Source organism: Myotis brandtii, unplaced genomic scaffold (genome assembly GCF_000412655.1).
Source record: "Myotis brandtii unplaced genomic scaffold, ASM41265v1 scaffold36, whole genome shotgun sequence".
NCBI lineage: Eukaryota > Metazoa > Chordata > Mammalia > Chiroptera > Vespertilionidae > Myotis > Myotis brandtii.
The window spans coordinates 6,931,962-6,948,712 of NW_005363836.1; the positions used below are offsets into that span (position 1 = coordinate 6,931,962).

Below are 16,751 nucleotides of genomic sequence, written 5' to 3' on the forward strand. Positions count from 1 at the left end.
GAGGCAGAAACCAGGATTTTAAAAAGATTCCCAGGTGATTCTAATGTGCAGCCAAGGTTGAGAACCACTGATTTATCCAATCAAGTTTTTCTACATATTCAATTGCCTGTGATTGTTGTTTTGTAAGCACTTTCACACCCTTAGCAATATTAGCACTCCATGGCCTCTTCAGTTTTAAAATTGTGCTAATCCTCGATTTTACCAGCAACAAAAGCATTTCTCTCCTTTCTTTGTTGCCTAAGAGACCCTTTTTTGTCTTGGTGAGGTATCAGCATGAAAGGGTTGTCAGGTTGAAAACTGAAGTTTTGGTCGAAAACCAAGACTTTTTTTCTGTGAACAACTTGGTTGAGATGAGACACATTTGAGAACCGAGGTTTATTTGTATCACAACTGTAATCTACTTTGCTCACTTCTGTATTTACAAACGTAGAGTGATAGGCCTGGCCAGCGTGACTCAGTGGTTGAGCATCGACCTGTGAACCAGGAGGTCATAGTTAGGTTCTCGGCCAGGGCACATGCCTGGGTTGTGGGCTCAATCCCTAGTGTAGGTTGTGTGGGAGACAGCCGATCGGTGATTCTCATGTTTCTCTCTCTCCCTCTCCTTTCCTCTCTGATAAATATGTTAAGAAAAAAAAGTAGCGTGTTGGGATTTATCATTCAACATCCAGAATAAGAGGTAAAAAGAGAAGACACAGCCCTAAATTGTTTGGCTAAATGGATAGAGCGTCTGCCTGCGGACTGAAGGGTCCCAGGTTCGATTCCGGTCAAGGGCATATACCTTGGTTGCAGGCACATCCCCAGTAGGGAGTGTGCAGGAGGCAGCTAAATTGATGTTTCTCTCTCATCAATGTTTCTAACTCTCTATCTCTCTCCCTTTCTCTCTGTAAAAAATCAATAAAATATATTTTTTTTTTTAAAAAAGAGAAGACACAGTAGGCAGATATGCAGGGAGGGGGCGTGGTCAGGGGTGGGGGAGTTGATAAAATGCAGCACCATGCCAGTTTAGAAAGGAAGATTCAGGATATAGTTATCACTGAGAAACATGGGCTTTGGAATTAGACACATCTAGATCTGACTTTTGACACTTAATGTACTTACACATTAATCTGTAAACATGTTTAGGCTAGTGCCTGACAGTTGCTAAGAACTTAACATTAGCCCTGGCCAGTATGGCTTGGTTGGTGTCATTACATGCACCAAAAGGTTGCTGATTTGGGTTTGATTTCTAGTCAGGGGAAATGCTCAGGTTACAGGTTTGATCCCCAGTTGGTGGTGTGCAATAGGCAGCTGATGGATGTTATGATATCATATCGATATCTCTCTCTCTCTCCCTCTCCCCCCTTCCTCTCTCTCTAAAATTCAATTTTAAAAAATCTTAAAATGCCAAAACCGGTTTGGCTCAGTGGATAGAGCGTCGGCCTGCGGACTGAAGGGTCCCGGGTTCGATTCCGGTCAAGGGCATGTACCTTGGTTGCGGGCACGTCCCCAGTGGGGGGTGTGCAGGAGGCAGCTGATCGATGTTTCTCTCTCATCGATGTTTCTAACCCTCTATCCCTCTCCCTTCCTCTCTGTAAAAAATCAATAAAATATATTTTTTTTAAAAATCTTAAAACACCTAACAAAAAGAGAAAAACTCAACATAAGTAGTGAATAGCAGTGGTTGTGTTATTACAACAGTTTTGAACAATAACCTATTTTCCCCCTAGAGAAATATTTCTAATTCCCTCACCACAGTCCTTCAAAATGGTAACAAGTATATTCAAACTAATCACTTTCCTTTAAGAGTTAGGGGAGTAGTTTTGAAACCCAAGGAAATTGCCTCTTTCTGATATAACCTATATATACATAAAAGCCTAATATGCAAAGTGTTCCCTCTGGAGTTTGACCAACCAGGAGTTCGATTGCTCACTATGACGTGCACTGGCCACTAGGGGGCGGTGCAGGACAAAGGAAGGCTGCAACCAGCAGCTGGCAGCCAGGGAAGGGAGGCCCCGGCCAGCAGCCAGCAGCCGCTAGGGACCCTACCCACGCAGGAATTTCATGCACTGGGCCTCTAGTTAACTACACATAATATTCCAAAGTTTGTTATGAAAATAGTAATGTGTGCTAATAAGCCATATAAATGTTTTTTAGCAGGGTGGCAATAGAAACCAGATAGTGGATTTGAAAAGGAAAGAAGGTAAATACTGAAGTGGAAGCAAGTAGTTGTAGACCAATCAATAAGAAGTTTGTCAATAAAAGAAGTCAATAAACAGGTGTGGCAGATTAGTCTAGGTAATGTTCCTTTCCCTCAGCTCCTCCTTTCCAGGAAGGGAGGGTTTAGATTTAGCACATATGAAGGCAAGGAAAGGTGCTAGTGAAGAGGGAAAGTTTGAGATGTATGGTATGGGCACTTGATTTCAAAATGTACAGAAGCGCACACTCACTCTCTCTCTGGAGCACACTGCACATCTGCACCTTTCCCCAGGAAGAGCTCTTTCTCTCTGGACCACACCTATGCCTTCCTTTTTCCTAAGCTCTAAGGGCCCTTCTTTTGCCTCTGTAACTTGTCTCCTGAGCCCACATGGTCCATCTGGCTCACTTCCTCTGCCTCTGTAATTTCTAAATAAACTTTTGCTTGTAAAAAAATGTACAGAGGGAAGTGAGAGGGCATGAAAAGTACACTGAATGAATAAAATAATGGGGGAAGAGAGGAAATTAGAGGCAAAGAGAAGGGCTTCTTTCTCTAATCTAGAAAGAAAAAAGTTACCAAATATTAAGAGGTGGCAACAAAAGGAAGACAAAGGAGCTTATACCTCCTCAATCTTAGCAAGAGAGGGGTAAGGTTATCTACTGCAGTCAGGTTAACACATTGCGTACCGCATAGAAATCTCTAAGACATACGCCAGAGACCGAACGTTTTTGGGCAAACTGCACGTTATTTAAATCATCATAATGCACTTTAGGTGTTGTTTTTCAATAATTATAACATTTTTATTTACAAAAATAATTGAACAATTAAAGTTCCTAGTACTTTTTTTAACATATGGTACTGCGTAAAACATTTTCCTCTATGAAGAGGGACCAAACAAAATTTACATAAGTATCTAGATTCGCTCCTTTTTCCATGGGCGTGAAAAACGAGAACACTCGTGAGCGGTCCTTAACAGCACGCGAAACACGAGAAAACTCCTGAGCAGTACGAAATGTGTTAAGAGCAAGGTTTGGAAGAGCTGACATGGCAGTATGCTATCCCAAGTGTTAGGGTCGCTGAAGGAGGAATGCACGAGGCCAAAAGAGGTAAAGAATTATGAATTTATTAGTGGCCCGGTACATGGATTCGTGCACATTGAAAGGAAATTAACTAGAAGAAATATTTTAATATCGCTATTCGCCCTTTCTCTATAATAGAAGTGTCAACCAAATTCATGAATGACAATGACAGATCGAAACACACGCACGGGATTGGGACCAGCGAGAGCTTTATATGTATCATGCATTCACGAGTTGTTTATTTTTAAATTGCTAGTGTGCATCATATGTACTGGTACCAGCTGGTCAGACAGATGGTTGGATGGACATACAGTGGGTCACTTAGCCTTTTATATATATAGACTAGACGCCCGGTGCACAATATACGTGCATGGGTGGGTCCCTAGGCCTGGCCAGCAATCAGGGCCCATCTGTGGGGCAACCAGAGGGCAATTGGGGGGTCCCCGCTGGCACCTACCTTGGCCAGCCTGGCACCGCCTGTTCGCCAGCCCCGCCCCCTGCCACCAGTTGCCTCCCTCTGCAGGGCCATTGGGGCGGGGGGGGGGCCCGCTGGCACCTGCCTTGGCTGGCCTGGGGCCTGCAGGCTGGGGGCAGCTCCTGCATTGAGAGTCTTCCCCTGGTGGTCAGTGCGCGTCATAGCGACCAGTCATTCTGCCGGTGTTCCACCATTCGGTCGATTTGCATGTTAGGCTTTTATTATTTAGGATTGCCAGTGCACGTCATATGTACTGGCCAGTCAGATGGACAGACGGTTGGTCACTTAGCCTTTTATATAGAGAGATTAGGTGATCTGGATACCAGATGGAGTGAGCCCCAAAATGGCACCAGCACCTAGGGACAGGGAGTCAGAGATTTTAAATAATTCTAGGTGGGCTTTTTCTGGGTGGCTCCGAAGGGGAAAGAGAATGGTCTTAGCAAGTGGAATGTGGTCTCAGCAAGTGGAATGTGATCTAAGCAAAAGGGAATGCTGATTGTGAAGTGGTCTAAAGGTCAGTTCCCAGGGGAAGGGTGTTGCTTCAATTATTTGACCAGACCTAACACCAAGGAATTGACATATTTTGTATATGGTAATATATACTGTATTCTTACAATAAAATAAACTAGAGAAAACATTACTTAAAAATCATAAGGAAAATACATTCACAGTATCTACTGAAAAAAAAATCCACGTATAAGTGGACCCACACAGCTCAAAACAATGTTGCTCAAGGATCAACTATATAAGCAAACTGACTTCCGTATCCAAAAACTAATCACTTTCATTTTATAAATCTAGGTACTCAACACATGTAAGCTCTTACTATCTTGACAGCAATGTTCCTATTTCTCAGCTTAAGTATTCCCAAGAAAATCATCCTTAGATAAATCTTTTCTTTTATTCCACACCTGTCAACATATACACCAACCTTTAGCTGAGAGTCTGGGACTGCTACCATTTTGCTTACTGTATAGTTAATGTATTTTGAGGATTAAAATGTAAAATCCTATATAATTAAAGCCTAATATGCAAACTGTCCCCTTGACTGGGAGTTCTGCTAGTTCAACCGCTTGCTATGATGGGCGCTGACCACAAGGGGGCAGCGTGGAACATGGCGGGCATTGGCAACGTGATGCTGGCAGCAGGCAGCAGTGGAGATGCTGCAGGCCCCGGTGAGAGCAGGACCAGGGTGAGATGGTGGAGCAAGTGAGTGGGCGGCGCCAGGCCAAGGCAGATGCAAGCCACTGGTCACTGGGAGGGGCCGATAGCCCCACCGATTCGATTGCCCCGCTGCCGCCGGGCTCCCAGGTGCTAAGGGAGCCGGGTGGGGGCCCGATGCCCTGCCAATCCGATCACAGGGCAACCGGCGGCAGCAGCAGCGGGGGCAGGGCCACTGCCCTGCTGGGAGCTGGGCGATGGTGGCGGGGGGTGGCAGCGCGATCAGCGGGGCAACTGGGCCCCCCAAGGCGGTGACCAGTGGCAGCAGTGGGGGTGTGGGGCCGCCGCCAGGCTCTTAGCACCTAGGAGCTGGGTGGCGGTGGGGCGATCGGCCCCTGCAGGTGGCAACCAGCGGCAGCAGTGTGGGGCAGGCGGCCAGGGGAAGGGAAGGAGTACCCAGCTGGCAGCCGCTAGGGACTCTACCAGTGCCTGAATTTCATGCACTGGGCCTCTAGTAAAATTATATAAGCTCTTAGAGACCGGTATTCTTTTTTTTTTTTTTTAAATATATTTTATTGATTTTTTGCAGAGAGGGAGGGAGAGGGATAGAGAGTTAGAAACATCAATGAGAGAGAAACATTGATCAGCTGCCTCCTGCAATGTGCCCGCAACCCAGGTACATGCCCTTGACTGGAATTGAACCTGGGACCCTTCAGTCTGCAGGCCGACGCTCTATCCGCTGAGCCAAACCAGTTAGGGCGAGACCGGTATTCTTAATCATATTATATATCCCAATGACAGATGCTATTAATGAATATGACTAATACTATAACCTGTTTTCAAAAGAATTCATTGGAAGATAATATATCATGGTACATAAGAGCACTGATGAACTTACATTGACTTGAGCTGGAGTCTCACATCTGCTTTTCTTTGCTGTATGACTTAGGGCAAGCCACTTTACCTAAATCATAGGGTGTAATGGCTGAAACGTCATAAATATTCAGTGAAGGGCAAGCACTATTAAAAATACTTTTTTGATTATCTCCTAAGTGACAGGAGTTTCACTAAACTGGTGATTCAGAGACAGATCAATAACATCATGCAGTCTTTGAAGAGGATCATAGTATAATTATAAAGAAGAAAACTAAAGACAATATACATTTTTAAAAATTCAAATAGACTTAATGGCTAATAAGCTCATCATTTCATTAAACATCAGAACTTTACAATGAATGACTTATTTTGCATACTTCTGATTAAGAAATAATAGAAAGACATTAATATTAACACTTCAGAGCCTTCGCTATTAATGCCTATCAAATAATCTCAACATGCAAGTTATCCATTTTAAAATCATTTTTATTGAACTAATTTAAACAGCAGTTTTAGTTGGTGGCAGATGCCCCCAACCAAAACAAAGCCATCATCATGAATGCTATTCACCATATTAAAGTAATCCAGTTTGTTTCTGCAGTTGGAATATAGTTAAACTTTTGACATCACATAATCAAGCAAATAGCAGTGCATACTGTATTAATCAATGACTTTATGCATTTCATTTAAAAAATCATTTTGCAAGTGGCTTCAGCTTTATAAACAATCTCATTGACACATTCCATACTCATGCTCTCAAAATAAAGTGCCCTAAAAACTAAGCTTTTTACTGATAATAATGAATTCTATCGAGGGTTATAGAAAGGAATTGAACTTTAATATTTTACAGTATAAGAGGCAATAAGTTACTGATATCTCCTGACACAAATTCCACTCAAACTAAATACATCCTTGATACATTCAAAAAGACATTTTTAATATTAATATGCTAGTTTATGTGCTGCAGTGCAAAAGAAGTGACACCCTAACGTTTCCTGAGCTTTAGGAAATTAATGTTTTTCTGACTACAACTCTCAATTTAAAATAGGCTCTATATTATACGAAGCCATGTCAAAATTACACAATTAAATTAAGTTTTTAGAAAACTGAAAAGATTGGTCAGAGTTATAATGGTTTAGGGTAATGAAAAAGTTTTCAAAGCAAAATTATTTACAAAACTATAAAGGATACTGTGGATCTGCACGTAGTATAAAGATCAAAGATAATCTACTGATTACCAAATGATCATAATTATTCCTCTCTTTTCAAAAATATTATACTGAAAGACTATGGTAAGTTAAAGCATTTAACATACCAACCTGTAGTATATTAAACATTTTAACAACTTTTTCCATAATGCCCAGTAAAAATGAATAAGAGATAATATATTAAAAATCAAGAAAATAAACATGCTTTTAGGAATGTTTCTGCATGTATATATGACAGGGGAAGTGAAAATGATTTCTCATTAGAACACACTATATCCTCAAAATTACAAAGACCGAGTTTCTACTTCAATTTTTTCTTCTGCTTGTATTATATCCGGATCAACATGAACAACTGGAGGTCGTAGGATAACTTCAGGGCCTCCACCATATATAGACTGTAGAAAATTCCACGTTTCTTCAGAAATTTGACCAGAATCTGCTCCTAAAATTAATTGTACAGTGAAAGAATAATATTTACAAATTCATATTGCAAAAGCTTTCAAAATGTAACACACACACATACACACCTGCCCCAAAAGCATGAATATCGAGAACTTTTGGAACATGACTCTTCAAACTACCAGCCCATATTGTTATAAGCTGCAACTTTATGGTCTGTCTTAAAAAGATCCTTTTTTTCTAGCTCCTATCAACAGCCGTAAAACCCTTCCTCAGAAAAATTAAAGACTGGGAGTTTTTCCACTATTTGTCCTACTTCATGAATGAATTCTATCACTAAGCTGGGTTAAAAAGTGGCATAGAAGGCTAGTGACTCTATGTTCTTAACAGTAACAAATACCAACAAGTAAATGTTAGTCGAACTTACCTTGCCTGAGCATCACACTGCCACATTTAGTGACTGCAATTTTAGTGTTATCAATAGGACCTGGAGGATCTAAGTTAAAAAGAAAAACAAATGATCAAGATGCATACTTTTCATATAAATGCATCAAAGAATTACATATTTCTGTGTCTGAAATAACTGAAGGACATAACTGTATAATCAGATTGATTTTTTTTTAGTCAAATTATTATAGACAATTCTTAACTATCTTCTGAACTTCTTTTTTTGTGTGTCTTAGCTCCCCCAAAACAGATTCAGGAAAGAGAGAGGCTCTCTCACTACCATCCAAAATCTAATAGAAATGATTTCTTAGTTATCGATTGCACTTTTGTTGTTGTTGTTTTTAAAATATAACATTTCTGGCTTAGACCAGAGGTTCTCAACCTGTGGGTCGCGACCCCTTTGGGGGTCGAACGACTCTTTCACAGGGGTCGCCTAAGACCATCGGAAAACACATATATAATTACATATTGTTTTTGTGATTAATCACTACGCTTTAATTATGTTCAATTTGTAACAATGAAATTGGGGGTCACCACAACATGAAGAACTGTATTAAAGGGTCTCGGCATTAGGAAGGTTGAGAACCACTGGCTTAGATGGATCCATTGCACTTTTAATGCTATAAAAGAACAATTCCTTTGTAATTAAAAAAAGAAATGATACATTCTTAATTTGTTTCAGATTACCATTACTTAAACTATAACCAATAAGAGCTTTATAAAATAAAATGTTGGAATGCATCTTTTTTAATTGAATTTATTGGGGTGACATTGATTAAAAAACCCCTACAGGTTTCAAGTGTACAACTCAATAAATCATCTGCACACTACATTGTATACCCATCACCCAAAGTCTCTTTCTGTTCCCATTTATCCCATTTGTCCTCCCACCTCCTCCAACACCCTTCCCTCAGGCTATCACTATACTGTTGTCTGTGTGTTATGTGAATATATATTTTTCTTTTTTTGCTTAATCTCTTTACCTTTTTTTTCACCCCGCCAAAATGTACCCTTTTTTAATTTAAGAAAACACCTTATTTGTTTTCCCCTTGAATACAAAGGTACAGTGCATGGTCATTATCAAAAGCTGGAAAAAAAGGTACAAGGAAGACAATAGACTGTAATCCTGCTATAAGAAGATAGGCAAACTGTTTTAGTATCTGTGTGGTCTTTTGCCTTTGCATATGTTTGCCTATTTTTTAATACAAAAGGTTCAAACTATGCATACTGTATTGCAATTTTTTCATGTATCAGTAACACCTTTATTTTTAAATTACTAAATACTGTCACAAAAATTATTTGTAAAGTCCATATAGTATCCCATTATAATGCACAAACCATAATTAAACCAACCTTATTTATTGTTGGTGGATTTTTTTTTAACTTCAATATTAAGATCACAGACTAATTTTGTTTACTTCCTTTATTCTTGCTATGAGTATGTTATAATTGATGAAACAGATTTAAAAATTCCCAGAACCAGAATATAAACTAGAATATAAGATTCCCCGAGGGCTAGAATCTTTGTCCATCTTGTTTACTGATGTAATCCCAAGTGTATATAGATATCCAAAAAATATTTGTTAAATAAACAAAAAATCTGCAAAGAATTTCATTTTTCAGTTAACCACTTACCTCCATCTTTACCCTTCACAAAACTTTCCCATTCTCTAAACCACTGCATACTGATACAATAAAAAGTAGCTGGAGAGTCTTCCTCTTGGAATGCTCTGTTGAGCTATATGTAGGGAGGAAAAAATCAGTCACCTAATATTCAGAACTTGCTTTATAGCAGAACAATACAATCATCCTACTTCAGTCTCTGATAAAGCCAGTTTCTCATACACGAAGAATGTGTACACTGACGTTAAGTTATTTTAGTACTAGCATACATGATAACATCTATTAAAAAACAATTCTAGCCCAGCAGGTGTAGCTTAGAGGTTGAGCGTCAACCTATGAACCAGGAGGTCCCTGGTTCGATTCCCAGTCAGGGCACATGCCCAGGTTGCGGGCTGGGACATGCAGGAGGCAGCCATCATTGATGTTTCTTTCTCTCTCTCTCTCTGAAATTAATAATATATATATTTTAAAAAAACAAACAATTATAGGTTATGTCTTAAATTTTAGCAAGTACAAACTGAAAGGACATAAAAGATTGGATAGGTGAAGACATTCAAGGCAAAGTCTTCAAAACAATAACTACTCTACATATATATTAAAAATATGATGGCCCTAGCTGGTTTGGCTCAGTGGATTGAGCATCAGCCCATGGACTACAGAGTCTCGGGTTCGATTTCTGTCAAGGGCATGATCCCCAGATGGTCCCAGTAGGGGTGCAATGTGGGAGGCAACCAATCGATGTCTCTCTCACATCGATGTTTCTCTCTCTGTCTCTCCCCCTCTATTCCATTTTCAAAAAATCAGTGGAAAAATATCCTCGGGTGAGGATTAACAAAAAAGAAAAAAAAAATCTGATAATAAATTTTATTTAAACATACAATAGCCACTGTCTATGTATTACTTGTGTTCACTTAAGATACTGGTGGACATGTTGCAATTACAAACACAATGCTGCAATGAATGATCTTATCTATGTCATTTCACAAGCAATATACATATATGTATAGGATAAATTCTCAAAAGTGGTGGTACAGACCCCAAAGATGTTCCACTCCTTCCTCTAGTCCTAAGACCTAAGGAATGGGTATGTGACTCAATCAAGGCAAAACTCTATTAGAAATGGAAATGTTCAGAGAAGTGACCTAATGGTTAGAAGGGGGTCATTCCAATGCCAATTTTGTTAGCTGTATACTAGGAATACCTTGGTTCCTGAATTTCTGGAGGTGTGGCTATTCAATTTTTCTTTTCAATAATTTTTTTTTTTTTGGCTTAAGTTAGGCATTTCTGCTTTCAACTAAAGAAACCAGTTGACAGAAAAACTGGTACAGTAAGAGAGGTGGAGGCAACAGTGCCTGAGGAAAATGAAGGATATTTGGAATTTATCTAATTGTTATAGTGTGAAAAGATAGTGAGATGCCTAAAAATATTTCATGATGTGTAACTAAATGCCCACAGTACATACTATTGGTGGATGAAGATATCAAGTTCAGATCATGTCTCTCCTATAATCAAATCTAGTCAAAACCCTACACTGCCGGGAGAAACCAAGATGGCGGCTTAGGTAAACACCAGAAATTGCTGCCTCCCACAACCACTTTAAAAAATACAACTAAAAGACAAAACGGACATCATCCAGAACCACAGGAAGGCTGGCTGAGTGGAAATTCTACAACTAGAAGGAAAGAGAAAAGCACACTGAGACTCAGAGGAGGTGCAGTGTGGAAGTAAAGAGCAGAGGTACGGAGGCGCATGCCGAAAGGGCTGGCAACTGAGGACGCAGCGCACATGGAGAGGGCTGGCAGCTGAGGACGTGACGCACTTGGAGAGGGCTGGAAACTGAGGACATGGTTGACTTTTTCAATCGGGAGGGAGTGTCAAGCTCCCGACTGCTCTGAACTCCAGTTCCGGGTGAGTCTCTGGGGACCCAGACTCATACGGGGAGAAACTGGACTGTCTGGCATCGGGCCAGGCGGAACTCGGAACTTGAGGGCGGCTTTCCCTCAGAGGTGCTGGCAGCAATTACCGGGACACTGAGACGTGCGGCCCCTTAGGGCGGTAGGACTGGGCAGCCATAGCTGCTTGCTCCACCCTGCTGATCCCCTGAGAACCTGCCCCACCCAAGCTTTGTGCAGATTCATTTGCATAATATATCTGACAACTACCTAACAAATTGCAGCTGGGCCAGACAGACCCAGAACTTCCAAGAGAAGGCCCAAGGCCCCACAGCAGCTTGCATTGCTTCTCAGCTGGGCCTCATCTGGGCACCCCCAAACCCCCAAAAAAGGAAGGGGAATCTGCATATCTCTTCATAGCTCCTGCTGGGTAACCTCAGGAAGAGGCTTAATTAGCACCTCCTTAGATCCAAGAGCCAGTGTACCCAGTGGTCAGAGTGGGACCACCCAGATTACAACTCCTCAGATTCATAAGGAACACACTCAGGGGGCAGACTCAGTGAGCACCAAAGCCCCACTGAAGCAAGTCTTGCCCCAGAAGGGTGTCTTCAGCACAGAAGTTCTCCCACTGCAGACACAGCTGATTCTCACTGCCAATTGGCCTGGAGGTCAATTCCTCCCAGTGACACCTAAAACAATCAAGGCATAACTACAACAAGACTGTGCACAAAGCCCACAAGGGGGTGCACCAAGAGTGTCCACCTCAGGTAACTGGGGAGGCTGAGCCACTGGGCCCTGTAGGACACCTAGCACACAAAACCACTCTACCAACACAGGGAAGCAGACAAAATGCGAAGACAAAGAAACAGGTCACAAATGACAGAAATGGAGGACAGCAAACGACTGGATATAGAGTTCAAAACCACGGTTCTAAGATTTTTCAAGAATTTTATGGAAACCGCCGATAAATGTATTGAGATCCTTAAGAAATCTAGTGAGACCCTCGATGTTGTGATAAAGGACCAACTAGAAATTAAGCATACACTGACTGAAATAAAGAATATTATACAGACTCCCAACAGCAGACCAGAGGATCGCAAGAATCAAGTCAAAGATTTGAAATACGAAGAAGCAAAAAACACCCAACCGGAAAAGCAAAATGAAAAAAGAATCCAAAAATACGAAGATAGTGTAAGGAGCCTCTGGGACAACTTCAAGCGTACCAACATCAGAATTATAGGGGTACCAGAAGAAGAGAGAGGGCAAGATATTGAAAACCTATTTGAAGAAATAATGACAGAAAACTTCCCCTACCTGGTGAAAGAAATAGACTTCCAAGTCCAGGAAGTGCAGAGAACCCCAAACAAAAGGAATCCAAAGAGGACCACACCAAGACACATCATAATTAAAATGCCAAGAGCAAAAGACAAAGAGAGAATCTTAAAAGCAGCAAGAGAAAAAAAGTCAGTTACCTATAAGGGAGTACCCATACGACTGTCAGCTGATTTCTCAACAGAAACTTTGCAGGCCAGAAGGGAGTGGCAAGAAATATTCAAAGTGATGAATAGCAAGAACCTACAACCAAGATTACTTTATCCAGCAAAGCTATCATTCAGAATTGAAGGTCAGATAAAGAGCTTCACAGATAAGAAAAAGCTAAAGGAGTTCATCACCACCAAACCAGTATTATATGAAATGCTGAAAGGTATCCTTTAAGAAGAGGAAGAAGAAGAAAAAGGTAAAGATACAAATTATGAACCACAAATACGCCATCTATCAACAAGTGAATCTAAAAATCAAGTGAAGAAATAATCTGATGAACAGAATAAACTGGTGAATATAATAGAATCAGGGGCATAGAAAGGGAGTGGACTATTCTCGGAGGTGTGTGGGGGGTGCGGGAAGAGACTGGACAAAAATGGTACACCTACGGATGAGTACAGTGGGTGGCGGGAGTAAGGGCAGAGAGTGGGGTGGGAACCGGGTGGAGGGGAGCTATGGGGGGAAAAAAGAGGAACAACTGTAATAATCTGAACAATAAAGATTTTAATAAAAAAATAAAGAAGAAAAAAAGAAAACAAATAAACAAACAAAAAAAAAACCCTACACTGCCCCCAAAGATCCTTATAATCAATTGTCCAGAAGTACCTCCATGATCTGGCCCCATAATTTGACTTCAGCTTCTAATACTCTCTTCCTCATTTATTCACTGTGGTCACATGGACCTTTGTTATTCCCAGAACCAAGCAGACAACATTCCTACCACTCAAAGCTTTTACATGACTATCCCTTCCTTTTGCAAATATCTAAATATCTCCCTCACCTCCTACAAGTCTTTGCTTAAATGTCACCTTTTCGATGAGGCCTATCTTTATCATCCTATTTATAATTGCACCTCACTCCACCCCTCATCACTGTACTCCTGATCTCTCTTATCCTTTTAGGTATTTTCTATTTCCATAGAACTCATCACCTTTTTTTTTTTTAATATATTTTATTGATTTTTCACAGAGAGGAAGGGAGAGGGATAGAGAGTTAGAAACATTGATGAGAGAGAAACATCGACCAGCTGCCTCCTACACACCCCCTACTGGGGATGTGCCTGCAACCAAGGTACATGCCCTTGACCAGAATCGAACCTGGGACCCTTCAGTCCGCAGGCCGACGCTCTAGCCACTGAGCCAAACTGGTTAGGGCTCATCACCTTTTAATATATAATGTACTACTTATTTATTAAATGTAAGTTCTTTGCGGTCAAGAATCTTTCTGGAACATGAAGTGGCTGCTTCCACAGAACAACGAAAGGCAATGAAAAACGTGGCTGTCCCTGATGGTTAACAAAGAAATCAAAGCATGTTTGTCTCAAGGTATAACATTAAAGTTAGGATTTTCTGTGATGTACAACTTATCCCTACAGAACTGAGATTTCTGAAATGTAATGTCAGACTAATTCTGCCAGATAAATCTATTTAATTCATAGCATTACCAGGTTTGGACACTTTCACGACTTTGTCTCTGGCATTAGGATGTTTCTTCCTTAGGTGTCCAGGTGGGGACTTTTTGAATTTTAGTTAAGTACAATCACTCCATTAATTAATTAACTAATTAATTAATTTTTAAATGATTTTTTTCAAAGACTGGCTTTATTTATTTGTTTTTAATTCTCACCAGAGAATATTTTTCCATTGATTTTTAGAGAATGCGGTCTGGGAAAATAGTTACAGAAAAACACTAACTTAAGGAAATCTGTAATTTACGACTTCAACAAGGAGATTTCTTACCAGCGCCAATCCATAAAACAAAATTCATTACCAATCCATGAAAACAAAAACCCACAAAAAGAGAACTTAACTCACTACATTGTTGTGACTTGCACTGTTAAATAATCAGAGCACTTAAAATCTATTGCAACTTTCATCCAATCATTTCATTAACATAATACAGTTCTATTAATTGTCAGTTCTTTATCTTTACCCTAAAGCATATTTTTAATTTGAAAAGTACCACTTTATTTACCCGAATAAAAATTTCCAATTCAGTTTTTCTTCTTTTTTCAATTTTCTCTGCCTCAATTTGGCAAGTGTGACAAATGTACAGATGGTTGACAGCTGGTCCTCCTCCATACCTAAAGCATAAAAATTTTGTAATTATGACAATCTTGAAAAAAGCTGATGCTCTAGCAAATTTGTCTCCAACTTTTAGTCAATGGTTAAGTACCTAGTAAATAAATCCTCACAGGAAAATTCTCAGTCATATTTAAACTAATGTAAAAATCAAATAATCCTAATGGTTTGACGTTATGTTTATCAGGGTCAATGACTTTATCAGTTTATTAACTAATAACCTGCTTTACCTGTATTTTAACTTTCTTTTATAATTACTTCTGCTACAAAAATATGTTTGAAGCCACAACAAAACCAAGTAAAAGAGGTAGTTTTCAAAATTAGCATACAACATATAAATCTTACTTATATAGCCATAGTCTTCATCAACTTTTAATCAGAAAGAGGCTTCCCCTGACCTCTCAACTAAGAATTTATGGAATAAATTATTTTCAATATTTCACTAAGGAAAACATAATAAGGAAATTACATGTGAATGCTTTAAAATAAAATTTAAAACTTTAAAATTTAAGAGTTATATATCACAGAATACTTTTATAGATTCAGATAACCAGCACGTAAGAATTAGAATTAATTATCTAGGCTATAAAATCTAGTGACTCACACTCTGAATAAATGAAGGAGAAAGGGAATATTCTACCTAAGCAACATAAAACACAAAAAGCGTATATAAAATAATCCAATTTTAACGAGTTCCACAACAAACTGATTTTTGCGATACCATATCGTTTGATTTAAAAAAACAAACCTGCTATATAGGTTATCCCAAATGTTCTGAGGCAGCATCAAAACCAGGTCTTCAATATAACTAGCTTTTCGTGGAGGAATACCTAAAAAAAATATTTACATGGGTCTATTTCATTCTTAAATTGCTTTATATTACTCTCAAAGGTTAAACTCATTTTTTAACTGATTAATCATTGGCATTTTTCAATCATTATTCTTGAAACCCCTCCAAAAAAGTTAAAAATTAGTAAGTATAAGCATTTTTGGTGATTATGCTCCTAGAGCTAAGTGTATTTCTTGAAATAGAGGAATATCAGTCAACCAAGATCTTCAAGTATTTAAGTTACGTATACTTTACTAAGCCTTGATTATGTTTTCGGGGGAAATCAAAGATAAATAAGAAACAATCTTTTCTTCATGGAGCTTACAAGGTAGCAGAAAAAATGAGGCACTTACAGAAATCAATGTAATAAAAGCCAGGCACAGACAAATGGCATAAAAGATTCACAGGCAGATTTAGAACAGAAGGAGCCTTATGTTAGTAGTTCAAGTTTGAAAATGAGACAAAAATTCACATAATGATATATTTTCAAGGTTTATGTTTCTAAATCCAATACAGGATATCCCTACTATCTCTTCATTTCACTGAAAAAATAATTAATGAAAATATCAATTCTTCAATCATGAAATATAATCAAGGTGCCACACTAAAGTGTCATTTTTCATGGGAACAAACATTAACATAGCCAATCACAAAGGCATAAATTATATTTAGCAAATAACTATATGAGGTTTTTTGTTAAATTTTAAGTACATTTTTATACTCAGGAGAAGAGAGAGTCTTTCATTTAGACAAAAGGGATAGGAGCCACAGATACAGTTGGTAGCTGGGTGCCTCCTGGGTGAGAAAAATTATCTATATATATAAAAACATAAGCAACCATTATGAACAAACTACCAGAACAACCAGTCGCTATGATGCGCACTGACCACCAGGGGGCAGACGGTCAATGCAGGATCTGCCCCCTGGTGGTCAGTGCACTCCCACAGCCAACCTCCAGCAGTTCCT

At 39.4% G+C, this 16,751-nt stretch overlaps 1 protein-coding gene across 2 annotated transcripts in view; it reads right to left on the reverse strand.

Moving 5' to 3' along the window:
• Positions 1-6,232: 6,232 nt before the first annotated feature.
• The window catches only part of USP33 (ubiquitin specific peptidase 33), a 41,546-nt gene continuing 31,027 nt past the window's right edge, over positions 6,233-16,751 (reverse strand). For both annotated transcript variants that reach the window (XM_014544365.1, XM_005871932.2), the window contains exons 19-23: positions 15,705-15,786; positions 14,850-14,958; positions 9,454-9,556; positions 7,799-7,867; positions 6,233-7,414 (exon numbers count right to left, since the gene is read on the reverse strand). In XM_014544365.1, the coding sequence (XP_014399851.1) occupies positions 7,257-7,414; positions 7,799-7,867; positions 9,454-9,556; positions 14,850-14,958; positions 15,705-15,786 (521 nt within the window). In that variant the 3' untranslated portion in view covers positions 6,233-7,256. The remainder of the gene's footprint in view (positions 7,415-7,798; positions 7,868-9,453; positions 9,557-14,849; positions 14,959-15,704; positions 15,787-16,751) is intronic.